This window comes from Carlito syrichta, unplaced genomic scaffold, assembly GCF_000164805.1.
Source record: "Carlito syrichta isolate Samal-C Ts95f unplaced genomic scaffold, Tarsius_syrichta-2.0.1 Scaffold109629, whole genome shotgun sequence".
NCBI classification, from domain to species: domain Eukaryota; kingdom Metazoa; phylum Chordata; class Mammalia; order Primates; family Tarsiidae; genus Carlito; species Carlito syrichta.
Window position 1 is genome coordinate 90,132 of NW_007053725.1, and position 27,968 is coordinate 118,099.

Below are 27,968 nucleotides of genomic sequence, written 5' to 3' on the forward strand. Positions count from 1 at the left end.
GTGCTGTGAAAATCAGTAAGCAGCAAACCCCTCAGGTTATCAATTTGCCCTCGAAGCTAATTAGGGAACAGGTATGTGCCATGAAAGAAAAAGGATCTCAGAGGCTACCTAGCTATTGATAGTGACCACTCTGAATTTCAGTACCAACTGTGCCTTTGAAAATGTGAATCTACAACACTTTCAACTGTGACTTTCTAGCATCCTGAAAAATTGAATGGGGAAAAAAAAGTGGACTTCTGCATTATCAAATTGTCTGCAGATAGCACACTTTAAAGGATTACTGTTACCTGCCAAAGCATGACAGCAGCCATGCTTATCTCTTTTCCATAAAAAAGTCCTCACCTCAAATATTTCTCTTGGCTTTTAGCATATTTTTCATCGATTTGAGTAAAAAGGCATGTACCCTTGAAGGTACATGCCTTTTTTGCCCCACCTCCCCCCCAAGATAGTAATTGAGTCAAGATATATACTTTTGAGACTTTCAAGTTTATTTTTTCAAATAGTCTCACTTTTTTTCTTTTGATGTTTGTGGTTCCTATATCATCTCTCTGTATATGCGTGTGCACTCTGTGTGTGTGTGTGTGTGTGTGTATGTAGCAGGTGGAGTGACTGCCATCATAAAGGCACTAGGTGTTGCCTCCAAGCATATTCTGATGCAAAGTCTCCAGCTAAGCACAGTGCTCCTCCTGGGTATGCCGGGACAGTTATATTTATTGGCTTATTGAGAGAACCAAATTAATGTTGTTCATAATACATGAACAAAAATAAGATTCATTCCATTTCTAGGGAGAGGTCAGTGTGGATACAATATACCAAAAAGGGGTAATTTTTTGTAAAGTGAAAACTATCCCATATATATATATGTATTTGAGTTGGAGTCTCACTCTGTTGTCCAGACTGGAGTGCAGTGGCCGCTCCCGGCCACCGCAGCCTCGACCTGCTGGGCTCTGGCGATCCTTCCGCCTCAGCCTTCCGAGTAGCCGGAATTACAGGTGCGCACTACCACACCCGGCTGATTTTTTGATGTATTGTAGAGATGAGGTCTCGCCTGCCCAGGCGGGTCTCGAACCCGCGGGCTCAGGCAATCCACTCACCTCAGCCTCCCAAAGGTGCAGGATTACAGGCTGAGTCACCGAGCCCGGCTTGACTATCCCATATTGAAATGGCTAGAGAGGATGGGTGCAGTATTTGTTTCTAACCAATGCCAAAATTTCTGGATGAAAATTTAAAAAAACAAACAAGCAACTAATCATTTGGTTGTTTTCTTAGAAGTGAGTAGGTAATGTTTAACATTGATCTAAAGCCATTGTTTAATGGTTGCCTCCATAGAAGTGTAAAATTAGCAGATTCCAATTTCTAGCCACCTTCAAATTTTAGCAGTAATTTTTAAAAATCAAGATATGCATCGGCAAAGAGAAACTTTCATGGAAAAAACTTAACAATAAGTGATCTTAAACTAAAAGAGTGGATAGCCTGCCAAGCAAAGCACCATTATACCACTGTTTTTAATGGATAGGTTTTTATGGGCTCACTTTTCTCCCAGACACTTATTATTTTGCTCCCTGAAATGACCTGAATATTATTTGTTTCTTTTTCTAACACCTTCCTAGAATAAAAACTTCCTGAGAGCATGAACCTCTTATGTTTAGTTCATTACTCTTTTCCCAGCATTATGAGGACAAAATATGGCACATAGTGCACACTTAAGAAAATGGATTGAATCATTGATTGAATGAAGTATTACTTGTATCTAGAAATATTCAGCCCTTGTGCAAAAGCTTTAATTTTGTTCTATTCCAAAGAAATAGGTTTTAAGTGGATACTCTAAGCCTCTGCTTCATTTGATGCAAAAAGACCCCCCCACAAACCCCAAACAAAAACAAAACAGCAAAACACAGTCATGCAACCTTAAGAAAACCATTCAACCTCAGGGCAGTTGTTTCGTTATCTGTACAATTGAGGGGCTGGGTTAGATAGTTGCTAAGGTCCCTTCTGACTCTACAGTTCCAAGACTCTATGACTTCAGATAAATGTGGAGACACTTCAGAGAGTCTTTAGGCTATGACATGCTTCCATCCATTCCCAGCAAGTCTCAGGTCATCTATAGCACTAAGACATACATTACATATCCTTCATGTCCTGGCCCTGAAATGTCAGCATTAGCTTGGGCGTGTGCCATGGCCACCACAACTATGACCTCTGCTCTTACCATATAAGGAGCATGGCTCTGTGACCAAAATAGTGCTGAAGATAAGCTCTTAGACCTGCCACTTGTCACTGAGCAACTGTGGCTCTACCAGGCCCATTCATATCTCTACCACATTCCTCCAACATTCATGGAGACACACTTGTTCAGAGTTGAAGCTTCATTTGAAACACAAAACTTCAAAATTCCCTTCATTGAACCAAACAGGATTTCCTTCCACCACACTCTGCCCACCAAAAAAGGAGTGAAGGAAAAAGCAGTCAGTAGCTTAATAATCCTGAAAGAAGAACTGTATCAAAATAGAAAGTTTTGAGCCAGGCTCAGTGGCTCAGTCTGTAATCCCGCGCCTTGGGGAGGCTGAGGTGAGTGGATTGCCTGAGTCCGCGGGTTCAAGACCCGCCTGGGCAACTTGGCGAGACCTCATCTCTACAATAAATCAAAAATGAGCCCGGCGTGGTAGCGCACGCCTGTAGTTCCAGCTACTTGGAAGGCTGAGGCGGAAGGATCGCCGGAGCCCAGCAGGTCGAGGCTGAGGTGGCCGGGAGCAGCCACTGTACTCCAGTCTGGGCGACAGAGTGAGACTCCAACTCAAAAATAAATAAATAAATAAAATAGAAAGTATCTTCCAATAAAATCAAGTCCAGCCCTTTATTCATAAAGCTCCAGTTACAAGCCCTTAGAGAAGTCCCACGAGTGCAAACTAAGATGCTTTCAGAAAAGAGAGAAATAACCAAGAGAAACACCATCCTCCAGGCACCCAGGCTGCAGTCTAACCCCCCTCGTTCAGCTGGTGGCTTTGTGGCTTGTTCAGCAAACAACTCCACTCAGTGGTGGTGGGTCTTGGGTCTCCCAAACTCTACTATATCGTGTTGCCATTACATGTTAGAGAGACAATTATGTCATAATTTGTGGGATTTCTAATGCACACTCTTGAGGTTCTTGGCATTTGAGATTTTCCAGGCTATTCCAGGTCATTTAGAATCACCTTGGGTAAACTCTGTTGAGTGAGGACTGTGTGGACCTATTCTGACTTGAGCCCCACAGTTCAGTGAAAGTCATGTGGCAAGCTGAGCAGATATTCAATTCACTCTTATCTGCCATGAACAGTAAGCACGTTTCCCAGAAGAGGCTCAGATTCCCTTGGTTGCCAATACTTCGAGTTGCCACAAAATTTCTTCAATAAATAATAGAGAGAATAACTAGCTCCATTCTATCTCAGTTTTTCCCTCCTCAGGGAGGTGCTCAACCCTGCCATCACATTAGCCAAGACCTGATAGTATTCTTCTGAGACCATTGAAAAGATGCCCCGGAAGCTCCAGAGCCTCCAACCATCACTGGGTCACATCATCCGAGTAATTGCACTTTCCAAGCTGACTCTGAGGCTGATACGAGGTGACATTTACCGAGTCCCTAGCATGTCCCTCTTCCAAGGTAGTCATCACAACAACTCTGTGAAGGTATTATCATCCCCACTGTAAGTTGAGGAAGTTGAGGAACAAGAGGCTTGAGTAACTTGCCTAAGCGTCATATAATTAAGTGACAGAGCTAAAATTCACACTCTGTAATCTGTTCTTTTAAGTATATGTGATATGGCTTTAAAACGTTGTCTTAAAAATTCTGGCATGCTTATTAAAATGATTCTGATTATATTCAGACTTTGTATTTGTAACTACATGGACAATCTGTCAGAGATGAGAACAAACTGAGGTAAAATCACTGTTTTGAAATACAGTGGATTTGTTCTCTTTGCGAAAATCATTGGAGGGTTGTATTCAAGTTTTCATTTTTCAGATATTGGAAATGCTCAATATCAAATATTTACTATTCCACTTACAGCAGTTTCTCCTAGGCAGGCATTCATACAAAATAGGATTTATGGCTAGGTCTGCCAGCCTACCTTTGGGAGGATGGGTATTACTAGACTGCCTTGGATATCCAGTGACATAGAAAAAATGTCATCAGTAATGTATACAAGAGGGAGGTTATGTTTCCTAAGACTGAGGAAAGGAAGTCAAGCACATTTTCCCGGAAGCAGAGAGCTCCTGAGTAGACTTCTACTCCTGTGAGCAGCCCTCCCACCTAGTCCTAGGCTGTCCCAGGACATCTCCAGGCCTGGAAGGGCAAATAAAAGCTCAGACTATGCTGGGCTCATCCAGAAAAACCCAGAAGTGCTCCACCAACCTACAATCAAGAGAGCGTCAGGGAACATCTTAGGCTGAGCCACTCTCAACTAGCATAGCTAAAAAGACTCACTTCACCCACCATCAGCTCACAGCATGGAAGGAAAATACCACTCCCCTTTTTGGCACAGTCCAGAGCACCTTTTGCAACAACAGTCATTCTCAAAGTCTCCTTCATTATCACTGTAAATTCACATCAACTGCATATGTTATTTTGAAAGCATAGCTTGGTGTCTCAGCCTGTAATCCGGCGCCTTGGGAGGCTGAGGTGAGTGAATTGCCTGAGTCCACAGGTTCGAGACCCGCCTGGGCAACTTGGCGAGCCCTCATCTCTACAATAAATTTTTAAAAAACTTAGCCGGGTGTGGTAGCACGCGCCAGTAGTTCCAGCTACTTGGAAGGCTGAGGAGGAAGGATCGCTGGAGCCCAGCAGGTTGAGGCTGCGGTGGCCGGGAGCGGCCACTGTACTCCAGTCTGGGCGACAGAGTGAGACAAAAAAAAAAGGAATCCACAATAACATTTACTCTGAGCTCAGTAGCACTTCAGGGCTGGTCCTGCGCCAGGTGCCACCACAGGCCAGCCCTGCAAGACATTACATGGTTAGGGACAAAATTAGACATGGTCAAGAAATGGGCACCACGACTCAAGGGCAGGTGTCAGGGCCCCAGGCGGAGAGGCATGAGGTAATTATGGAAGGACAGTGCCCGCCCCAGGGGCTACTCTATTTCTCATCCCTAAGGAGCTCTTCACCAATCAGAAAAGGCAATTCTTTAACAACAACTCCCCACCCTCCTGGCCAGGAACCACTTGCGACTTCTCAGAAAACGTTTCTGGGCAGGTGGTAAGCAAAGCCAGAAAGAGAAATAACAACCCCAGGCAGAACAGGAGATACAGGAGCCCCGTGACCCTGATCCTTGGTACAAAGTCCATCCGCTCTGCAAGGTAGGACCATTTTGCTCTAGGCTGAGGACCTGGTTTGCTCTTTGTTATTGTGCCCTGCAGGCTGGCAAGAAGCTAAGCCTCTGATGTTTTGCCCACTGATACAGACCTGACTCTCTGGGAGATCATCTCAGCTATTATAGGTTCACAGTGAGGCCATTTGTGGCAGTGTCCCTGTCTTCAAGGATTCTACAAATGAAAGATATTGCAACAAGCAGGAATTGGAAAGTCAGAGACCTCCATGGGGCTTTGGGGCAATCCCTGCATCTCCAAATAAGTCACCTGAACTGATTTCAAAAAACTGTGCTTAGCAAAGGCATATTCATTCATTATTTTACTGGTTACTAAAAATGTCAGACTCATTTTTTTAAAAATGTGAAATCCAGGAACATCTAAAGGAGGCACTGAAAATCACCTGCAGTCCCAATACTCACTGCCCTTAACTTTTTGGTGTTTTTCTTTTCTGGGTTTTCCTCTTATGAATGAATGTATGGAAAGTCTCATATGAATATATACAGTCACATGCCACTTAGTGATGGAGATATGTTCTGAGAAATGCAGTGTTAGGCAATTTTATTGTTGTGTGAACATGAGAGCATGCACTTATGCAAACCTAGATGGTTTTGTCTACTACACACCTAGGCTATAATATGGTGTAGCTTATTGCTCTTAAGCTACAAATCTGTGCAGCATCTTGCTGTACTGAATACTGGGGGGCAATTGTAACACAATGGTATTTGTGTATTTAAGTATATCTAAATATAGAAAAGATACTGTAAAAATATGGTGTTAAAATCTCATGGGACCACTATCGCATATGTGGTCCATCATTGACCAAAATGTCATTATGCAGTACAAGACTGTACTTTTCATATGGGTATATACGAATGTTTGCATCCTATACAATAAATACTTGCTATGTTTTTTCATCTTATTTCCTTAAGATAAAGTCCCAGAAATAAAACAAATAGGTGAAAGGAATGGACACTGTTTACTGCCTCAACTTATAGCCCTACAGGGAGCAATTACATACACTCCTCTAGAAACCTGTGAAGATACTTATAAAGTAGGTCTTGTTCAATGAACGTTATTATCAGTAAGAATGGGGTGGTGATCCTGACCTTCACTGCCAGGAAGTTCTTCCTGATATCTGCGCTAATCCCTTCTGATGAATTAACTTCAAACCTGCTCCTTCTTGTCTTTTTGCCAGTGAATAAACACAGCACTTCCTACTGCACCTCTGATGGACTTCAATGAAGAAAAACTGTTTTAAAATCTCTTTCCGCCCTCTGGGGTGTCCTGATGTTGGCTAAATAGAACCTGAGTCACTGGCACTTGCTTAAGGCCCAAATGTGACCTCCAGGGCTTTTTTCTTGTACGCACTCTCCAGCCTCTCCATCCCAGACAGAAAGTCTGCTCCTTCCAACAGACATGTCTGATAAAGGCCCAAGATTACCTCACTCACCCACAAGCAACATGCTCCTATTTATACACTAGAGACTCAATGTGGTCCCTCACTGCAGTGCTGATTCATGGCTTACTGGCTAAATTGTATTTGGCCTTTACTGTAAATAAGCACAAAGAAGGAAGTATATATTGTCCATTTCTGAATCTTTTTAGGCTCTTCATCAAGAGAAAACTTTCCTTCTATAAATGGATCCCAGTTTGATCCTGGGTCTTTTCAAGAATATGAGTGTGGAAAAGAAAGGAGATTGATTTTAATGATGTGTAAATTTAAAATGAAATAATTATAGTTAATGTCTTGAAGTCCATATTTAGAAAATGGCCTTCGGCTTTTAATAGAATTTGCCCTTTCTGTGATAAAATAATACAAACACTCAGACACTCACTACATGCCAGTCATGCACTAAGAATTTTGCTTCTGCTTATTTTTTAAATTCTTCACAGTAACACTATAAAGTAGGTACTGAGTGCCCCATTTTTACGGAGGAGAAAACTAAGGAACCAAATGTACTAGTAGCATAACGAATGGATCTTAAGAACATTTGTTAACATGCTTAGTTATCAAAAAAAGGTAAGAAGCAACAAAAGAAATACATCACAATACCATTTGTAAATTTAAAGACCCTGAGTGTAATACAATACACATTTTAGAAGAATACAAACAGAACGTCAAACATGTTAAGAGTGGTTATCTACAGGGAAGAGAACAAGAGTGAAAATGAGAATAAAAGGAAACAAATAGATAACAAGAAAAGCCTTGCACATGGCAATGAGAACAGTGTGCTATGAACTGTACAGCGTAATACCTCTACCCTCTGAACTTAGCTCCAATTAAAAAAAAATGCCGCCAAGCTCAGTGGCTCAGCCTGTAATCCTGCACCTTTGGGAGGCTGAGGTGAGTGGATTGACTGAGCCCGCGGGTTCGAGACCCGCCTGGGATTGCCTGAGCCCGTGGGTTTGAGACCTGCCTGGGCAAATTGGCGAGACCTCATCTCTACAATAAATAAAAAATTAGCCGGGCGTGGTAGCGCGCACCTGTAGTTCCAGCGACTTGGAAAGCTGAGGTGGAAGGATTGCCGGAGCCCAGCAGGTCGAGCCTGTGGTGGCCGGGAGCTGCCACGGCACTCCAGTCTGGGTGGCAGAGTGAGACTCCGACTCAAAAAAAAAAAAAAAATGCCCTCAAAGTTTAGAGCAGGGAGATAGTCATAGATTGCTCTGGGTTATAGAGTCAGGGCCCTGGACTCGAACCCAGGTGTTTTGCACCTGCCCCCTATGTAGCATAGCTACATAACTAGTATGTGGGTCTTCAGTTCTTGGAAAGATATTAGACATATAGCTAAACCTTTTTAGGCTTCCACACTTTGCCTTTAGTAATTACATGGTTTATATCTGACCATGAGGGAAAAGTAGATTTGCTCCATTTCTTACATGCCAAGCCCCATGTGAGCTAAATAGTCAGTCATTTATCATTCATTCACCAATTTTTATTTAGTATGTATTATGTGCCAGGCAACGGGCCAGGCAGAGGACAAATGAAGACGAACGAGCCAGAACTCTGGCTTCCATGAGTCCCAGACACTGAGCCATTCTGTAACCACAGCTAGGCAGACTTTTCTCCCCCTGATGACCCCTTGCAGTGCAGGTGTAATAGCAAAGATGCACAGCTTAACCTGCATGTGAGTGTTTAAACCACCAACCAGCATCTCTTAAGATGGTTTAGTTTTCCATCAAGAAAGCTTACTTTAATAGAAACAACACTCATTTCCATAACTGGAGATTGGCTATTTTTGTAGTAAAGTTTTCAAAAAGAGCTGACCAAGAAAGAACAACACATGCAACAACAGCCCTGGTAATTGTGGTAAAATCTGTCTCATTGACTCATGTGGTAACTTCTCTTTTTGTGCCAGCAGGTGGATATTTCAAAGACACATCAAGAAGGAGGCCATTCTTTAAGGAAAGAATGAAAGGTCTAAATTGAGATTTCTATCATGGTGCTGAGGAAGTCACAAAAAACAACAATAACAACAACACAGGAGTTGCAGGCTTGGATTAGACTCCCTGGGAGTCACTTGACTTACCTCAATAGTTTTACAGGTGTCTTCTAACTGGCTAATCACACCCTGGACTCGATCATTGCTTCCCACAAGGACAGCGATGCCATCACTGAGCTCAGACTGAATAAGAGAAAAGAAAGATTCAGGATCTTAGGGGCTCCCTAGTCACCACCAACTGTGAATTAGTTGTAGTACTGTCTTTATGGGTTCTCGATTTAGGGCTCATGCAACCCCTAAGGAGTAACAGGGAGCCCTGAGAACCTCCTGATATTGCAGACAAACTTTTGTATATGAATGCATTTGTGTGGGAAGAGGCTTCGTAGCTTTCACCACATTCTTAATGAAGACTGGTAAAAACATTAGAACACTGAACTATAGGCCACTGAGAATCGCACGTTCAAGCTAAAGAATTCAATTATTGTTTATAAATGGGATGGAGCCCAATATGTGACTCAAGATTAATATAGTATATATTCATGTATTCAACATATGCCTTTTATGGGCCTACCATGTTAATAATGTATATATGCACATTCACACATGTAGACTATAAGTCATTACAGACTGGAACATGCAACTAGTTCTGGGGAGAAATGTCAACCCTGAAATTCCTTTGTTCTTGTGACCTGGGAAGAGATTCTACTGTTCATATCTACCCCTTCCCAAGGCTACTGTTTATATTTATCCCTTCCTAAGACTGGCTAGGAAGCCACAGAGAGTACTGGATGGGGATGCAGGAGTATTGTGCGTGACGCAATACTACCCCCAGCTTCTCTATGATGTTGAACAAAACATATAATCCGTTTGAACCCCAATTTTCTCACATTGAAAAGGAGAAGACTGGACCAGTGATTGCCAAACATTTTAAAGCTGCAGAATGTGTTCTGTAGTGTGAAGTTAACGTGGAATCCTGTAGGTAAAAGGAAGCCTGCTTTGGCCAAACAAGAGTGGGGGGTGGGAGTTTCACCAGAATGTCCTGCCCCTCTCCCATGAGTCTTCAGGACTCTGAGGGGAGGAGTGTGAAACAGTGGTCACCCATTCTTAACATGCTATGACTTGGGGGCAGGAGGGCAGAGGAAGGGGAAGGGGAACCCATCATAAGAAGATTGAAAAATGAATAAATGGTATAGATAATTTGCAAAATCCTACTTCTTTAGCAGTTAGTGGTCTCTGGGAATAACTGCTGTTGCCCAAGAGTTCAGCTTCCAAACTGGATTCTAGCTCTGATCTTCACAGCTAAATACTGACCAAATGTGGAAAGAAACTGAGAGGAGGAGCTGTTCAAATCACAGTGCCTGAAGTGGCTGCACCTACTGGAGCACCCAACCCCAGTTTTATTGGCACCCAGTGAATACATTCTGACCTGTCTGTGCATGAAACCAGGTTGGCAGATTGGCGAAGTGCTGATGGAGACACTATCTTTGGTCAGAATGAGAGGACTGTGACTGAGGCCCTGGGGTGAGGGGATGCACCATAACCAGAGGGAGCCTTTTAGCAACTGGCCTAGGTAACACCAGAGCTACCATAAAGCAACTTTTTTTTTTTTAGTTGCGGGTCTCACTCCATTGTCCAGGCTGGAGTGAAATGGCACAATCACATTCATTGCAGCCTCGACCTCCTGGGCTGATTCGATTCTTCTGCCCCAAGTAGCTCCAATCATGTGCCACCATGCCCAGCTAATTTTTAAAGTATTTTTTGTAGAGATGAAGTCTCACTATGTTACTCAGGCTGGTCTCGAAATCCTGGGCTCAAGCAACCCTTCCGCTTTGGCCTCCCAAAGTCCTGAGATTACAGGTGTGAACCACCATGCCAGATCTAAGGCAATGTTTTAAAGTTGATTGGTAACTACAAGTCATTATAGTAACTCTCCTTCACCAGGAATGGAGGAGAAAGGGCCTTGAAGAGGGAAAAAGAAATCTTTCATTGGAAAATGAAAGTATTCTGTAACTGGATCTAGACTTCAAATAATCTTGAGCAGTTTGAGTTTGGGCTGGGTCACTTAATACTAACTCATCTTCAGCAACCTCCAAAGGGTGCAAAAAGCGACCAGGTCCTTCACCACCCCCTTCTGAACCTCTGCACCCCATCCTGTCTGACTTTTACTCCCATCCTCTGGGGAGTCTAGCATGTGACCAAGTGCACACCAACTGTGCATTACCCCTTCTAAAAGGACTCTCCCCGCATGCCCTCCAGTGTCCTGTGGCCCTGCATGGCTCCCTCCTTCCGGGGCAGAGCGCAGAGGGGTGCAAGGGGATCTGTTACCTTCTGCCTCTGGAACACGTGAGTGAGGGGAGCCACCTGGCAGTCCTTGTGTGCACCAAACACCTTGCAGAGGGAGCAGGTGGGCACTTCGCAGTTCAGACAGTAGATGTTGATGCGCTCCTCTTCGTGCTCCTCACACATAGGCTGATCTGACTTCTTTTCTGGCCTGGGAGGAGGTAGGCAGATAAATGTCCATCGACTCCTCTGGGGGCAGAGCAGAGACTTACAAACTCCCACTCATCCCTGTGCCCCCGGTTACACCATTTCCGAAGACTCCAAGGAGACTCTTCATGTGTTCAGAGCCCACCAAATTCAGCTTTCCTACAAGTTCAGCAGAGGGATACTGACAAATATCTAACAACTTGCTTGGGATGAGGAGGGGAAATGGAGTCCCTGATTTTTAGCATTTGCCAGTTTCCTTGGTGTATTTCCATCATGGCCAATTTCAAGTTATTTAAGCCTTAGGAACTAGCTAGTGAAATCCTGAAAGTCAACTACTGGGCCTCGGCAAAATGTCAGGAGCATGCTCCAGCACTGTGTCCACAAACTCACAAGTTTCTCGAGACACTTTCCCATTACGGGCAAAGAAGGGGAAGTCTCCAATAAACTAAATCTCAAGTTTGCACAGCTTTGAGGAGGAACTGGATCCCACTTCTCTAGGCTCTGGTCTCAGCAAACACCTTTTCCACCTAAAGGAGTGAGGTTAAGTGCTCCTAGGGGGAGCTGACATCGTCTGATTATTAATCCAGATGCCAGAGCAGCTGTGTATGTAAGAGGAGGCGTGGGTGTAGCCTCCTTATATAAAACCCAGTAATTTTGGTATATCCTGTCTAAAGACTGAGGCTGTTAAATTTTTCAAAAGTATTTGGAAAATTCAAGTCCTAAAGCCTTCCTCATATTTCTAAACATATAGTCAATTAGAAACATCTTAGATTTGAAACTGCATTTTTTAGTTGCTATACAGATCCATTTTTTTTAAAGTACAGGTTTTTATGGGCCATGAAATCAAGTTAGGGAGTTGTGACCAGCATTGATAAAATCAAAATGCAGTAGAATCAACCAAACAAAACAGTAAATGCTGTGAATTACATGTAGTAAGGGCAAGTATTGACAACTGAAACTTTTGTTTCAGGGATACATGTATACATACCCGAGACAGAAGTTATATATGTGTGTGTGTGTGTGTGTGTGTGTGTGTGTGTGTGTGTGTGTGTGTGTGTGTGTTTGTGTGTATAAATATATATATATCCATCCAGACATGCAAATAGTACTGGATCACAATGTAAAATGTACTTCCTAGTGTGAATCATGAATATCCTTGATACTGACACGTGGAATCCTGTAGCTGCAGCACCAGAACTTAGAGAAAGGCAGAGAATGTGCTAATGTACCGCTACAAGTCACTAGGCAGAACTCAAGCACTTGAGATTGGGCTAAACGCTGAGAGAAGTCTTGGGTCTGGTAAGAAAATTGCAGGGTTTCAAATTTTTGAAATCTGCCTTTTGCAAAAAGAATTTGTCTGGTCTTGCAGCAGTGTGCCTCTCATGAAGTCTGTGACCTCCTGACTTGACCATACGCTTGGAACACAAATAAAGTCAACTCTATAACTGAGAAAATTACCCCCTCCCCCCCAGTCTGTCTGTTTCCTCCACTAGAATGTGAGCTCCATGAGAGCAGGGGTGATGGTGTGTCTTCCTTTTCTTGCTGGATCCCCAGTATCCAGAACAATGCCTCCAATAGAGGTGAGTGGTTCAGTAAATACCTGTTAAACAAACAAGTGAGGTGATAAAAGGGAATGTTCCCTAAAAATGGACAGTGTTCCCTATGCTTTATATAATGCCACCTAACTGGAGAACTGGCAAGTATTGGGAAAGCTTGGGGTCACTCATGAGTGACAAGGGAAAAGACCAGACAACATCCTGTATACCCCATTAATAAATGATAATGCTCTCTGGGGGTTATATAGAGATCGCGACTGGCGAATTGTCTGCCTGATCAAAAGCTTCTCTACCTTGAAATCTTGTCTCCTAGGTATCTCTTCCTCATGAGGAACATGGGTTGGGCAGGAGTTCAGAGCACATCTACTGGAAAATGGCATGGGCTATGTTACTGCACCTCATCTTCTCGAGTCATTTCCTGAGGGTAGCCTGGGTCCTATGTGCTGTTCTGATGTCAACAGCTATGACCAGAAACAGTATTATAAAACACAAGTCTATGTAGTCCATGCACATATTGAAACTATGTAGTCCATGCTCATATGTAGTCCATGCACATATTGTGGAAACAGCAATATGGATCTATGTTTAGCTTTGTTTGTGATTCAATTTCTTTATTTTTCATGGGGCAATATACACTGTTTTCCATACTCCCTATTGGACTTTTCTAATTTAGATTCTAACCCAGGCCCAGAGGCACCATCTACTTATAAGTGAGTGTATAATAAAAACTCATCTTAAAACATAAAACAGACTTGGGACAAATACGGCATGTCAAAGAAAGATGTAAATAACATGTTTATGAGATGAGAGTAGCCAAGCTCACAGTTGAGGTCAGGGCTCAGTGCCAAATGTTGGCTGTGGCCCCTAGCCATTCAGCGCTTGCTGGACTGAGGAGACTAGTCTACTCTCCCTGGTCTCTGAGGTTTCTGGGACCACCCTAGAGTTTGCAGAGGAGTGGCCACTGGTCTTTGTGTACCTGCGTAGTCAAACTAATCTTAAAGTTTCATCCCAGTTCAGCTTCTCCATGTGGTGGTTATAGGCAAGTTATTTAACCTTCTTCAGTCTCAGTTTTTACTTGTGTTTTAAAACTGGATGAAGGGTTTTAGTGAGAATGGACACAGGCATTTATTTATTTGTTTATTTATGTTTCCTGCTGAAATCTCAGTAAAACGAGAGCAAGGAAATAAAAGGGTATCCATCAGTAAGGACAAAAAGTGAGCAAAATGACAGAGATGAAAGATGTCAGCTAAATGTTGGAAATTAGGGACATCTGGATAAAAGGAAGTGACCTACTTGCATTGCATTTTAGCTCTGCTGAGTGCCTGCAGGAAAGAAACCTACAAGAAGCAAGCTGACTGGAGCTGCAAGGGAGAAACCTACAAGAAGCAAGCTGAGTGGAACTATGGAGTCCTGGAAAGGTTCTGGAACTGCAGGATCCAGGTATCCTGGAGGCGGAAGTGTGTGTATGTGGGGGGGAGGAGGGCAGGCAGGCAGAAAAAAGGACTTTGTATACATTTTGGAAGATTACTAGAGGATGTGCTCCATAAAAACAAGAAAGTAAACCTACAAGGAGAGAGACTTGGGATCCAGGAAGCAAGGGGTTCAACCCAGGGGCGAGTAAGGGAATTTCCAAATAGAGTTTAGGTAAAGCCCAGCCATGCCAGAACTCAATCCCAATCCTTTACAGTGGAAGCCAATATATCCAAAACTGAACAATCAGCCTGACACGGTGGCTCATGCCTATAATCTCAGCACTTTGGTAGAGGTGGGAGGGTTGTTTGAGCCCAGGAGTTCAAGACCAGCCTAGGCAGCTTTACTCTACAAAAAAATTTTAAAATCAGTCTGGTGTGATGGTGTACACCTGAAGTGCTAGCTACTCAGGTGGCTGAAGTGGAAGGATTGTTTGAGCCCAGGAGCTGGAGACGTGGTAAGCTATGACTGTGCCACTGCACTTGTCTGAGGGACAGATGAGACCCTGGCTCAAAATAAGTACGTAAATAAAATGGAAAAATCAAGGAATAGGATCATCGCAATAGTGTATACATGTCATTGGTGAGCAGTAGCAGAAAACAGCTAAAAAAAAATGAAAAGTAATTGACTCTAAGGAGTGAGCCTTAGGGGTGAAGAGAAAGTAGGGTGGGGACTACCACACCCTTCATCAGAGGCCTTGTAATACTGAATTTTTAAAATTATGTATGTTAGTTACTTTAAAACATTAAAAGCCTATAATAGGGCATTAGTGATACTAATAACAATCACTCCTTCACAATATTGTTGTGAGAATTAAAGAAGTGCACATGATTCATGCGTAAAGCACCCTGAATAGTACCTGGTATATAGCACACCGTAGTTTTGCTTATTATATTTTAAAGTTAATTATTTCTCTTATTAGTCAAAATGGTGCCTTCTCTTGCCATTCCCCATCCTCCCACTGTGGCTAGTTCAGCACCATGCTGAATTCTAGATAAGAAGGCCAGGTTTTGTGGAGACCTACAGTCTCCAGCCTTTCTGCAGGAGGTCAGAATTGACCAGCACCTCACTGTCAGTTACTGACACCCCTTCCCCTTTTCATCACCATCTCCAATGACCAGAGCTGGCCTCCTCTCACTCTGCATATTCAAGGTCATATTGGGGTCGTTTAATGTACCCTGAGGCTCAGGGTTCTGGTCTGGTAAAGCTGTCAGTCTCCAGGGAACAACTGGATTTATGCCCAGACATGTGGCTGAGTGCTCTGGACAACTTACGGATTTGCCACCAAGTAAAAAATGTCTCAAAGGCAAATCTCAAGTTCAAGAAACAACAACATAAGAAGAAATTAAAAATCACATAAACACCCCTAGTCCACTCAGCCGTGAGCTTTACTGTTGGAAATTTGGTTCTTTGCTTTTATGCAATTTGCTTCCCAGCCCCTGGGTGCTATTTTTGGCAGCTGCACCGAGCAGACTTCATAGCGAAGGTAAAGATGTGCCTTGTAGCTGTACTAATACTGTAAGTTTTAACATCACTCTTCTCTAGATTTCATATTGCTATTTTTTCACTTTTCAAGTTCCCACGGTGGCAAGTAGCAAGACAGAAAATTATTGCAATAAACAGAACATGTAAGAATATTTGCAATTGTGCTTAATCAGTTGGCACTTGCAGAGGGACTCTTTTGTGCAAGCCACTGTACTAACACTGGAACAGTTGTTATATAAACTCCTTTAATAATTGGTTGGTTATCCATTGGCTGGGGATGGCTTTTAAGAGACAGTGTGTGTGTGTTTGTATCTTAAAGTCATGAAACACAATGAGATTCGATCTGGAAAGTAAAGCAATACCAACAGTACTTTTCTTCTTGTCAAGAGACTTTGGAAGCCAAGAGGAACAGCCGGCTGCAATCTCTGCAATGTGTCGTCAGCAATTCTTCTTCTTCCCCAAACCCATCTATATCCTGGTACTATCTAATTTAGTTTTGGATTTTAAGCAGAAACTAATAGCCATAATAATTACAATAATTATGTTAGATTTATAGAACAGCTTTCCTTCCAAGAGCGAAAGCCTCTTAGAGCCCTGCAGATGTTCCATAAATATATGTCCCCTAATAGAATCACAATGAGGCCATTTCTAGATGGCCTCAATATTGCTATCAAGCTCTGTGGACTGGACTGACCTGTGTACAATTGAAAAAGGGATCTTCACACCGTGCCTTCTAGGAATAAGCTCCCGCAGTGTTGTCTCTAGGAAAGGAATTCTATAGCCAATGTGGTTCGACAAATAAAAAGCCTATGCACTTATTTATTTAAATCAACTTCTTCTCCGACTAATGTGAGAATAAGTTTTATTTTCCTCCTCTTCCTCCTCCTTCTTCTTTCTCTTCCTCTTCTCTTCCTCCTCCTTTTTCTCCTCCTCTTCTTCGAACCCCTGGCCTTAAGTGATCCTTCTACCTTGGCCACCCAAAGTGTTGGGATTACAGTCATGAGTCACCATGCCTGAATCTTTTTATTTTTTATATAGTGCATATCAATAAGTTAACAAGTGAATGCTAAGAGTGTGCAGAAGATACTGCCTAAGGAATAGGGACACATAATTTGAACACCATCTTTTTTCTCTCTCATGTCGCTGAACTTCAAGCCCCTAATGGCCAGGACTATGTCTTGTTTCACAACTTCTCATCGAGTCAATATGGTGACAAACTGTCAGAGGATTTTGTTGTTACTATGACCTAGGAGATTTTAAGGCAAGACTGTTTAAGCTAGGAACTGGGCTATTTTGGAAGATGCCATTTCTGTTAATCATCTATTAATTTTTGTACAGTACTTGAATTTTCCTGCCTTATAGGATCTAGAGCTACAAACATCCTATGAAGTGCAAAAATGTCTAGTGTTTGAAATACTTTAAGGTGGTGGGGGACAGCATTATGCCTCTTTCAACATTACCATCTGGGATAGATTAGTGTTAATGAGTCACTTCATTCTTAAATTGATACAAAATCATGGGCATCAGCTTCCTTCTCTTCTCCCATGAGTAACTCAGTCCCATAGGGAAGTACTGACTTGGAAAAACATTTTCCTATAAAACAATTAGTCTGTGATTGGTAAATAAGCATTCAGTGTAGCAGCCCAATAAAACCAACCAACCAACAGACAAAAACAAGCTTCAGATGGGTTTGACACATGGAAAACGTTACCTCGTGGACTCCTGCTTGTAGATGTCAATGATATTTTCCACCAGCAAGTTCCTCTGAAGTCCATATACCCCATGTCTGTCCAAAACCACTTCGTGCCTACAGGATGGGCAGCGGAATCGGCCCCCCGAAGCCACCGTGGTGCCTCCTCTTGTGGGCAAATACGGATTAGAGGCCTGTTCTTGCCAAGCAAGAAAAAAAGGAATTAAGTAATGCCACAGGTAGCTTCTCAGAGACTTCTTTCACTCTCTGTTAATATAAACAGCATGAACTTCTACTTTGTGCTTGCTATGAGATAATTCCTCAGAAAGGCCTTCTCAGAAAGTGGTCCTGAAATGCAGGACCAGCCCTTATCCACAGTCATCTGCAAAGAATCATTGTCAGTATAAGGTGCTTTTCTGTCTAGAGTTTTTGTAACCAAAGGTTTCAGCCAGAAACTCCACACTAATGTCTAAGGCACTAATTCATTTAGAACTTTGAAACAGATTCAGTGGGTTTTTTTTTTGTTTATTTGTTTATAATTCTCACTCTTATTGCCCAGACTGGAGTGCAGCGGCATGCTCACAGCCACCACAGCCTCGATCTGCTGGTCTTAGGCGATCCTTCTGCCTCAGCCTTCCAAGTAAATGGAACTACAGATGCACACCACCATGCCCGGCTAGATTTTTTGCAATTTATTGTAGAGACGAGGTCTCACCAAGTTGCCCAGGCTGATGTCAAACCCTCGGGCTCAGGCAATCCTCTTACCTCGGCCTCCCAAAGTGCTGGGATTACAGGCTGAGCCACTGTGCCAGGCTGGTTTGGTTTGTTTTTTAATATGATTTTTAGTATTAAAATAAAACTAGATTTGAGAGTACAGAGAAAGTTGATAAACACAAAGCAAATCATTAAAAGAAATTTGTTTTTCTTTCAAATAAATGTGACCTTATGAAGTTTTCCAAAGGATTTCACCTCAGTGTCAATTAAGCACTTGATTTCTAGAGGAGGAAATCTTTTCCACCCCCTAAATTCCAAACAAACTTACCTGGAAAATGTCACTGGCACATTTCCTACACAAGTTATGCTGGCAAGGGAGAATGACCACGGGTTTCGTGAACATCTCTAAGCATATGGGACAGATGAGTTGCTTCTCCAAGTTATCCATTGTCTGCTGCTCTTTGGAAAAAGACTTGTAATTCAGAGATGCGCTCATCTCCCCTCCGTGCCCGAGTACGCTGCCGGGGAAAAGGTGCTCCAAATGGCTTCTCTAAGTGTTTCCTGGAAATAATTCCAAGGATTGTGTGATCAAGTGTCCTTTAAGTTTCTCTCAGTGGAGGACATTGTTTCATTCCCGGGTTCAGAGTGGGTGCCGGAGCTGTTTTTAGTAACCTGTGGTCACGTGACAGCAGGCTGACTTGTCCATATAAGCCAGTGACAGGAGGATGGATCCTGACAGGTGACAGAGAGCAGGAGTCAACATTCTTGCCCCCAGGAGTGAGGAGAGTGGGCGGGAAGGAGGATTACAAACCCCATTTAGACGAGGGTTGTGGGGAGAAGGAGGTCGAAGCTGACAGTTGTCAACAACAAATGCAAATGTGCATGCCCAGTAGCTGAGCCATGCCCTCTGTGAGCACTCACAACTTGGTGACAGGCTTCTCCAGGAAGGGACAGAATGCAGCCCAGGAGTCTTAACTGTATACCAGTTGCCATTTCTCGCTTAAGAGTTTAGGAATCATCACAAATAACATGGTAACACCTAACTAGGTGAAAACAAAACCCATCTTGAAAATCGTTGTCCTGGCTTTACAAGGGTCATCATCAAAAAAAGACTTTCTTAAGTAGGTATTTTATTATTGCCAGGACTGTGGCTGGGAAAAATTTCAATTTAAAAGCTGGACTCAAATCCTTTTACTATAAAAGTGTACACACACACACACACACACACACACACACACACACACACACACACAATAATAATAATAAAAAAGAAAGAAAATGAAAAACCAGTTGATGACCCAATTGTTTAAGGAAAAAGTTATATAATAAACCCTGATATTGCCTCTTCCACATTACTTTCTTTCTTCCTTACCCTCTTTCACCTTATATGTCTCCCACCCCTACACATGCCCAAAAACAGAAAAGAAAAAAATGGAAAGTATTTAAAATTTTTTTATCAGATAAAAAATGAAAACAGAATCCATGTCTGAATATATGTGACAAATTTGCAACTTTATTTCTCCTTGATTTTAAAAACCTTGAACAATAAACACATTTTGTTAACGTATTTCTGATGTGAGCTTAATTATCAGTAAAGGGTAGGTCAGTGTGACTGGTTATGTGTGGTCTTAGTGCTGTGTGTACAGAGAACTTATTAAGAATCTAATAAGCTCTATTAACTAATAATAAGTTATATGTATTCATCAACATTTCAGGGACCTTTGGAGAATTCTCTTATTTCTTTCAATATTTATTTGCAATTACAGTGAGGAAGGGAATTGGTGAAATTTTTTTACCGAATTACTTCAGTTGACCTAGCTTGGCAGCTCATGTGTTTATCACTACATGGGCTATGAAGGGGAGGTCAGAGCATAATATGTGCGATATTCTCAAAGAAATATTGTTTCTATTGTACAATAAAAGTAAAAGACTTTGCACTCTAAGGAAAACACTTAAACTAATAATTTACATTGGGGCAGAGCCTGTTCTTATAGAAGGAATTTATTCTTTAAAAAAAAAAAGTCCTTGAGAATTACTGTATGTCTCTATAGTACAAAGCTTTGTTTTTTGTTGTTGTTGTTATTGTTGCTATTTTTTAGTTTTCAGTTAGTTTGTTTTTTAGTTGGAGTCTCACTCTTGTCACCCAGGCTGGAGTGCAGTGGCACGCTCATAGCCACCCTAGTGTCGACCTGCTAGGCTCTGGCGATCCTTCTGCCTCAGCCTTCCAAGTAGCTGGAACTATAGGATCGTGCTACCATGCCCGGCTAATTTTTTATTTATTGTAGAGACAAAGCCTCGCCAAGTTGCCTGGGCTGGTCTCGAACCCGCAGCCTCAGGCAATCCACTTGCCTTGGCCTCCCAAAGTGCTGGGATTACATGCTGAGCCACTGAGCCCGGCCAGCTCTGGGGTTTTAAAGATGAACAAGACACAGGTCATTGACTTCAAGGGGCTCAATCTAATGGTGGAGACAAGACATGAAAATACAGAACCACTGTATAAAAGAAATGTTATAAAGAACTACAGAATTTCAGAGTGGGAGGTACCAGGAGGCTTCATGGGTGGAGGTAGCCTTAGAACTGATGCTGGAAGAACTTAGATGGATGGACATGCAGTTGGGGGTGAGGAGTCATAGTTGGGGTTTCCAAACGAAGGCACAGATGCAGAGGCATGGGTGTGCAGGGACTCTCAGAGCAATGATGGCTTGAGTTGGAGTGCAGACACACACACTGCTGACACACTGGCAGGCCATGGATACTGTGCTAAAGAGTTTCTAACACTTAATAAATTAGGAATCAGGAAGTCGTTAAAGTTTCTCACTGGGACGTTTCCCATGAGACCAGTGCTTTGGTTAGATTGATTTCGCAGTGGTGATTGGGACAGACTTAGCATGCTAGTGACCTGGCTAAAGACTAGATAGGAGGCTGTTGCCAATAGTTCAGGTGAGAGGTCACAAAATACTGGCGCAGGCTGTGGCAGTGGGGAAGGAAAAGAGGGAATGAATTCTGATGCTGTTATGAAAGTAGAATCCATAGAGATGACTCAGATGCCGGAGCCTGAGTGACCAAGACTGTGCCATGAGAGGCTGTGAGTCAGAAACAGACTTCATTCTAACTTCTGTATCTACCTAGCTCTGTGGTCTTGGGAAAGTGACTTCACCTAGCAGGATTTCAGTTCTTTCATTTATTAGTGAGTGAGGTTCATAACCTAACTTAGCCATATTTGTAGGGGGAAAAAAATCTCTAAAACAGTTTTAATTTTAAAATAGAAAATTCTCAGTTTGGTTATTTGATGTACACTTGATCTCTCTCTCTCTCTCTCTCTCTCCTCTCCTCTCTGTTCCTTCTTGCTCTTTCACTTTTTCTTAGAACTCTCCCTGGAGGCTACACAGAAACTGGCAAGAATCCCACAAAAATGAGAGCCCAGTTGATGAATACCATTCCATGCCCGTCTTCATCCTCTTTTCTCCATTCCTTGCACCTCATTGATCTGAGACCAGCAGTGTATAGGGTGGATGTGTGAGTTGGGAATAGGACATGGAAGGAACCAGAAAATTTTAGTCCACTCCCAAATCATCCAGAGCCCAGAAGACAGGGAAAACTGTGGAACTGAGTAAGAATTAAGTCATCTTCAAGGCTCTGGGATTTGGAGTGGACCTGAGTCTCTATGGGGGAAAGAAAACTAGCTGTTAAAAGAAACACTTAGACAAATTAAATTGAACAGAGTTTAATTGGGCATAGAAGGATTCATGAATTGGACAGAACCAGAATAGGTTCAGAGTAACCCTAGGGCTGCCACTTGGTTGGATTACATTTATGGACAGAAAAATGAAAGTGATATACAGAAAATGGAAATGAGGTACAGAAACAGCTGGATTGGTTACAGCTGAGCATTTGCTTTATTTGAACCTGGTTTGAATAGTTGGCAGCCAGTGACTGGCTGAAACTTGGCCACTTGTTACAAGAATAGGTAACAATCTGTTTAAACATCCTGTAAGGTGACAGTTCACTACCTGCATAAAAAACATTAGGCCAGCCGAGCACTGTGGCTCAAGCCTGTAATCCCAGCACTTTGGGAGGCCGAGGTGAGAGGATTGCCTGAGCTCAGGGGTTTGAGGCCAGACTGGGTAACATGGTGAGACCTCGTCTCTACAATAAATCAAAAAAATAAGCCAGGCATGGTAGTGCACACCTGTAGTTCCAGTTACTTGTAAGATTGAGGCAGAAGGATAGCCTGAGCCCAGCAGGTCGAGGCTGCGGTGGCCATGAGCGTGCCGCTGTACTCCATCCAGGGCGACAGAGTGAGATTCCAACTCAAAAAAACAAAAACAAAAATAAAAACATTAGACCAGACTTAAAATGTGTGTGGATGCAGCTTTAATTAACTTAACTTAGTCTCCTGAAGGCATCCTGGATTATACAGAAGGGATGCTCTTTTTCCTCCCCTTCTCCCTCCTCCCCCGCAATCTCACTGCACACAATAGGGCAGGGCTTGAAACCGTTGGAAGCCCTAATTTCCCTCATTTCTGAGTCCCACCAGCCCAGAGCAAGAGTATGCTTAGACACATTGAGAAACTGAAGCAAAATCACCACCATTCTCTCCTCCTCCAATAGTTTCCCAATCTCCCAGATACATCTGGGGAAAGGAGATAGGTCCCTGAGAACCTGAGTATGCACCCAACAGTGGAATTGGCACTAAGGGGTGACAACAGAAAAACAAGGCTTTTGACCTCTTCCAACCTCTAGCTGCCAGGCCAGAAGGAAACAGGCTCCAGGGTCCAAGGCACTGGAATGAAATGTAGACGTGTAATACAATTCTGACACTATCTACCTGAAGCTAGGCCAAACTTCACAAGTGAAGGGCCCAGTGCTCCACGGGACTGCCCTCCCTTCAGATACCAGCAGCCACCTCAGAGGTTCCTGGGTCCCTCACACTTCTGACTAATTGGCTACAAATGTGGGGGTTTCCACCACCCCCTCAGTTTGATAATTGGCTAGAATGACACATAAAACTCAGGAAAGCATTATTTATGATCATAGTTTCATTAGAACAAAAAATGAATACAAATTAGGACCAGCCAAAAGAAGAAATGTATAGGATGCATAAGGCAAAGTTGTGGGGGGTGAGAGTGAACTTCCAAATGTGAACTTCCATGTCCTCTCTCAGTGGAATTAGAAACACTTACATGTGATAGAGATCATCCATGTGTAACAACACACACAGAGCACTGTTAACCAGGGAAGTTTGCCTGAGATTCTCTGTGTCCAGGGTTTTTATCAAGGTTTCATATGTAGGCATGATTGGCTCAATCATTAGCCATGTGATTAAACTCAATCTTCAGTCCGCCTTGCCTCCCTAGAGGTCAGGCTGATATCATGTGGCTCAGAGCCCCAACATTTACATCACATGGTTGGTCTTTCTGGCATGACCTGTCCTTATTATTTCATTAGCATACACTATTAGGACCCCTGATGGATAACAAAAACACGAGTATCACTCAGGGAATCCTAAGGTTTAGAGGTTCTCTCCCACGAATTTAGGACAAAGGCTAGCCACATTTTTATACCCAATACGACCTCAGTGCATTTTTCATCTCAGAAGAGAGAAAAAGGGACGCTAACATTACTTTTACTACTCTACCACTGCGATAAATGTAACAAATATGTGCTGAGTACAAATCACCTCATATAATAGCTCCCTATATTAAGTATTATTATCTCCACTGAGCCAACTCTTGCTGAGCAGTTAAGTAGTCGCCCAAAGTCACGTGGCTGTTAAATTGTGACACAGACTCAAAGACATATCTTTTGAATACAGAGCATAGGACCTCACCCACTAGCAGCACCATACCCATACTCTAGAAAAGCACTGTCCTTAAGAATTTTCATTTAGTAGGACAGGAAGATGGTGGCCAAGCCAGTCAGACTATGTAGGTCCCTGTGTGAGTGAATGTATGGAAAATTTTGTGCACATGCTGGTGAATAAGTGGACATGTGAGTGGCTGACTGAGTGAGGGCTAGGAAGCTAGTGGCCAGGGCTCTCCTGGTACAGTGGCTGATACCACAGCTACTGGACTTGGACCTTAGTGACTCCTGGGATGCAGATGTTGAGCGCCATTTTCTTTTTTTCTTAAGTAACAAACCCTCCCTGGGAAGAAAATATTGGGAGAGACTCTCTAAGTGGGGGCTTGTGAGCAAGTGGCCAGGCTCCTGGTGCAACAGCTGGTGCTGCAGCTTCTCTACTTCATCCTTGGCTCTTCCCAGGTCATAGAAGCCGAGTGCCAGTAATTTTTTTTTAAACAGACAAAAGTTTTCCTGTGAAAAAGCGGCAGGGAGAAACCATCACTCCAGGTTCTCCCTCACCATTACAGCAGGAGAGAGACTGTCGGCTCCTGGCTTTGCTTCATCACTTCAGCGCCTGGCAAGGCACTGGCAGCAGGGGCTGCAGAGGGATTCCAGAGGCAAAGTCCCAGAAAAGAGGATAAGAGAGGCACCCCACCACCATCTTGAAGGCAGGGCAGGAAAGTGCTCTGATTTTCTCACCACAGAGCAACAGACCCAATCTCTGTAACTGGCGGATCAACTACTCAAGGATTGATCATGACCCAGAGGGAATGTCCTGAAAGCACAAACTTCTGAGGGACCTGATGAGTGCCGAGTTCCAGGTGCCCCACCCCCTACCCTGATCCAGTCTTGGGACAAAGGGTGTGGCCAGAAAAAGATGAGGAAGAACTCCAAAGAGATCAGTGGTGAGTCCAGGGCTGACCCCAACCCCCTCCTCCCAGCAATCCTCTGAACGTCAGACTCACACAGCTGGACCACGACTAAAAGGGACAAACCCAGGTGGAACCTGGACATCAGTAACAATCGGAGAACTCCATTCCAGGAAAGGCCAGGCTGGGGCACCCCATTCGAGTACCTACCTGGGGAAGAGACAATCCCATACTTCCCCATGGGAGGAGATCTCCCTGATGACACAAGAGTGGGAGGGAAGGACTGCAGACCCACCCACCTCCACTGCCCCTCCTCCTTCCCTGCTTTGTACACTGAGGAGAAAGTGAAAGAAGTGGCTCTGCAGGAGAGACCTGATTAGAAGAACAATTACAGAGCCTGCCACAAGAGGGCAGGTGGTTTTTTTTTTTAATTTTCAATTTTTTTTAATTAAAAAAAATTTTTTGACTGTTTGTTAGTTCATCTATTTAAAAAATATTTTTCCTCTGTGCATGAATGTGTATGTGAGGGTTTGATCTGCATCCCCCCCAATTTTTTTCTTTTCTTTTCCTGTTTCTTTCTTCTTTTATTTGTCATTCTCTGTTTATGTGTGTATGTGAATGACTGACTTTCAATTTTCAATTTTGTTGTCGTTGGTTTGTTTTTGCTCTTTTTTTTCTTCTGGATTTTTTTATTTTCATTTTTTATAGTTTAAGGTGTGTATCAATATGTGTGTGAGGGGTCGACCTGAATTTCTTTCCTCCCCCCCACCCTTTGGCCTTTCTGCTCTTCTTCTCCATTCACTTTGTGCTAGGCATGTGTGCATGTGTTTAGTTTTCTTGTTTTTGTTGCTGCTGTTAGTGGTGGTTTTGCTTCACTTTGTTATTATTCCAGTTTGTCTTGGGGTGTGTGTATGTCTGTGTGTGTGTGTTCAACAGTTTTTTGCATTGGTTTCTGCTTTGCATCATCGTATAGAGTGGTGGTGAGGAGTGGGTCTCAGGGAACACATACCACAATAAGTGAACATTGTAATTTGCAAGTAGTTTCTGAATCCTAGTGCCCCATCCCCTACTTTATTTGAATTTCAAAAACTACAAGAGATAGCAAAGCTTCCCATCCACTGTCCTATTTCAAAATAGAATAAATCCAGAGCCCGGATCAGAAAAGAATAGAGGACTGAGCAAACATCAGAAGGGAAACCTCTCCCACTGACACTGAATAACAGAACTAAAGCGAAAAATAAGAGATCTTTCACAAATGAGGAAAAACCAAAGGAAGATCTCAGGCAATTTCAAGTGTATCAAAGACAAAACTCCTGAAAAATCAGACTGTGGTGCCCAAACAATGGAAGTCACCAATGACTGGTCCCAGGGATTAGGGAGTGGATGGAAAGAGTGAATAAGACTCAAAAAAGACAAGATGCAACACTGAAAGAACTTGTAACAGAGATTTTGGCAATAAAAATTTTCATCCAGGGAATAAATAATAAGATGACAAGCAAGGAAAGCAGAATTAATCTAACTGAAGAAAGAACCTCAAACTCGAAGACCAGAACATGGAATTAACCAGATCTGTAAAAAACATAGAAAGAAGACTCAGAAAGAAAGAACAAAGCCTACAAGAGATGTACACCTGACTGGTATCCCAGAAGAAGAAAGGGAAACCAAGAACAACTTGGAGCAAGTATTCCAGGAGGTAATCCAAGAAAGCTTTCCCCATTTCACCAGAGTTGTGACCAGCCAAGCACAAGAGATACAGAGAACCCCCACAAGACATCAAATGAGAAGACTAACCCCTGGACACATAATAATTCACCTACACAAAGCAGGCACAAAATAAAAAATCCTAAAGGTAGCAAGAGGAAAAGGTCAGGTTACCTACTGAGGAAAACCAATCAGAATAGCAGCAGACCTATTGGCAGAAACATTACAAGCAAGAAGGGACTGGAGTCCTATATTCAAAGTCCTCAAAGATAAACAATTTCAACCAAGAATTTCTTATCCAACCACTCTCAGCTTCATCAGTGATGGAGAATTAAAATCCTTCCAGATATCCAATCCCTAAGAGATTATTCAACTTCCAGATCAGCTCTACAGGAGACACTTAAAAAAGTATTAAGAACAGAAGAAATAAAAAAAAAGATGACCACACATTTCCCAAGAGAAGAGCAGAGCAGAGAATCAACAGAGAATACAGTGCAACAAGAAACTTGAAAACACACACATACATCAATCCCAAAGCCAAAAAGAAAACAAGCAAAGAAAAAATTTTATAGGAACCACATGACAGCGATAAACTAATAATCAGACTGAATGTGAATGGACTAAATGTACCACTGAAAAGACATGAAATGGCAAACTGGATAAGAACCCATGACCTAATTATTTGCTGAATCTAAGAGACTCATCTCACTACAAGGGATGTACACAGACTCAAAGTTAAAGGATGGAAAAAGAATTTCCAGGCAAATGGATCACAAAAGAAGACAGGAGTTGCAATCTTAATATCAGACAAAACAACCTTTAAACTATCAAAAATTTAAAAAGATGCAAAAGGACACTACATAATGATAAAAGATTCAAACCATCAACGAGAAATATCCATCCTGAACATATATGCACCCAACACAGGAGATCCAGCATTTATAAAGCAATTACTAAGTAAGCTAAAAAAAGATATTGACTATAACACTATTATAGCAGGGGACTTGAATACCCCACTGACAGCCCTAGATAGATCACTGAGGCAAAAAATCAACAAGGAGATCCAGAACCTAAACTTGACACTTGACCAAATGGATTTAATAGACACCTACAGATTATTCCACCCAATAACCACAGAATATATATTCTAATCATCATCATATGGAACATATTCCAAGATTGATCACATCCTTGACCATAAATCAAGCATAAACAAATTCCATAAGGTTGAAATCTTGCCATGCACATTCTCAGATGACAGTGGAATAAAAATAAATATCAATACCAAAAAATTTCCCCAAAGCCCACAAAGACATGAACACTAAATAGCATGATGCTGAACAACTACTGGGTCAACACTGAAATCAAAGCAGAA

General features: G+C 42.6%; 1 protein-coding gene across 3 annotated transcripts in view; it reads right to left on the minus strand.

Moving 5' to 3' along the window:
- TRIM55 (tripartite motif containing 55) overlaps positions 1–19,053 on the minus strand; it is a 48,330-nt gene extending 29,277 nt beyond the window's left edge. For all 3 annotated transcript variants that reach the window (XM_008068568.2, XM_008068562.2, XM_008068557.2), the window contains exons 1-4: positions 18,511–19,053; positions 17,490–17,662; positions 11,106–11,271; positions 8,868–8,963 (exon numbers count right to left, since the gene is read on the minus strand). In XM_008068568.2, coding sequence (XP_008066759.1) covers positions 8,868–8,963; positions 11,106–11,271; positions 17,490–17,662; positions 18,511–18,678 — 603 coding nt within the window. In that variant the 5' untranslated portion in view covers positions 18,679–19,053. The remainder of the gene's footprint in view (positions 1–8,867; positions 8,964–11,105; positions 11,272–17,489; positions 17,663–18,510) is intronic.
- Positions 19,054–27,968: the final 8,915 nt, after the last annotated feature.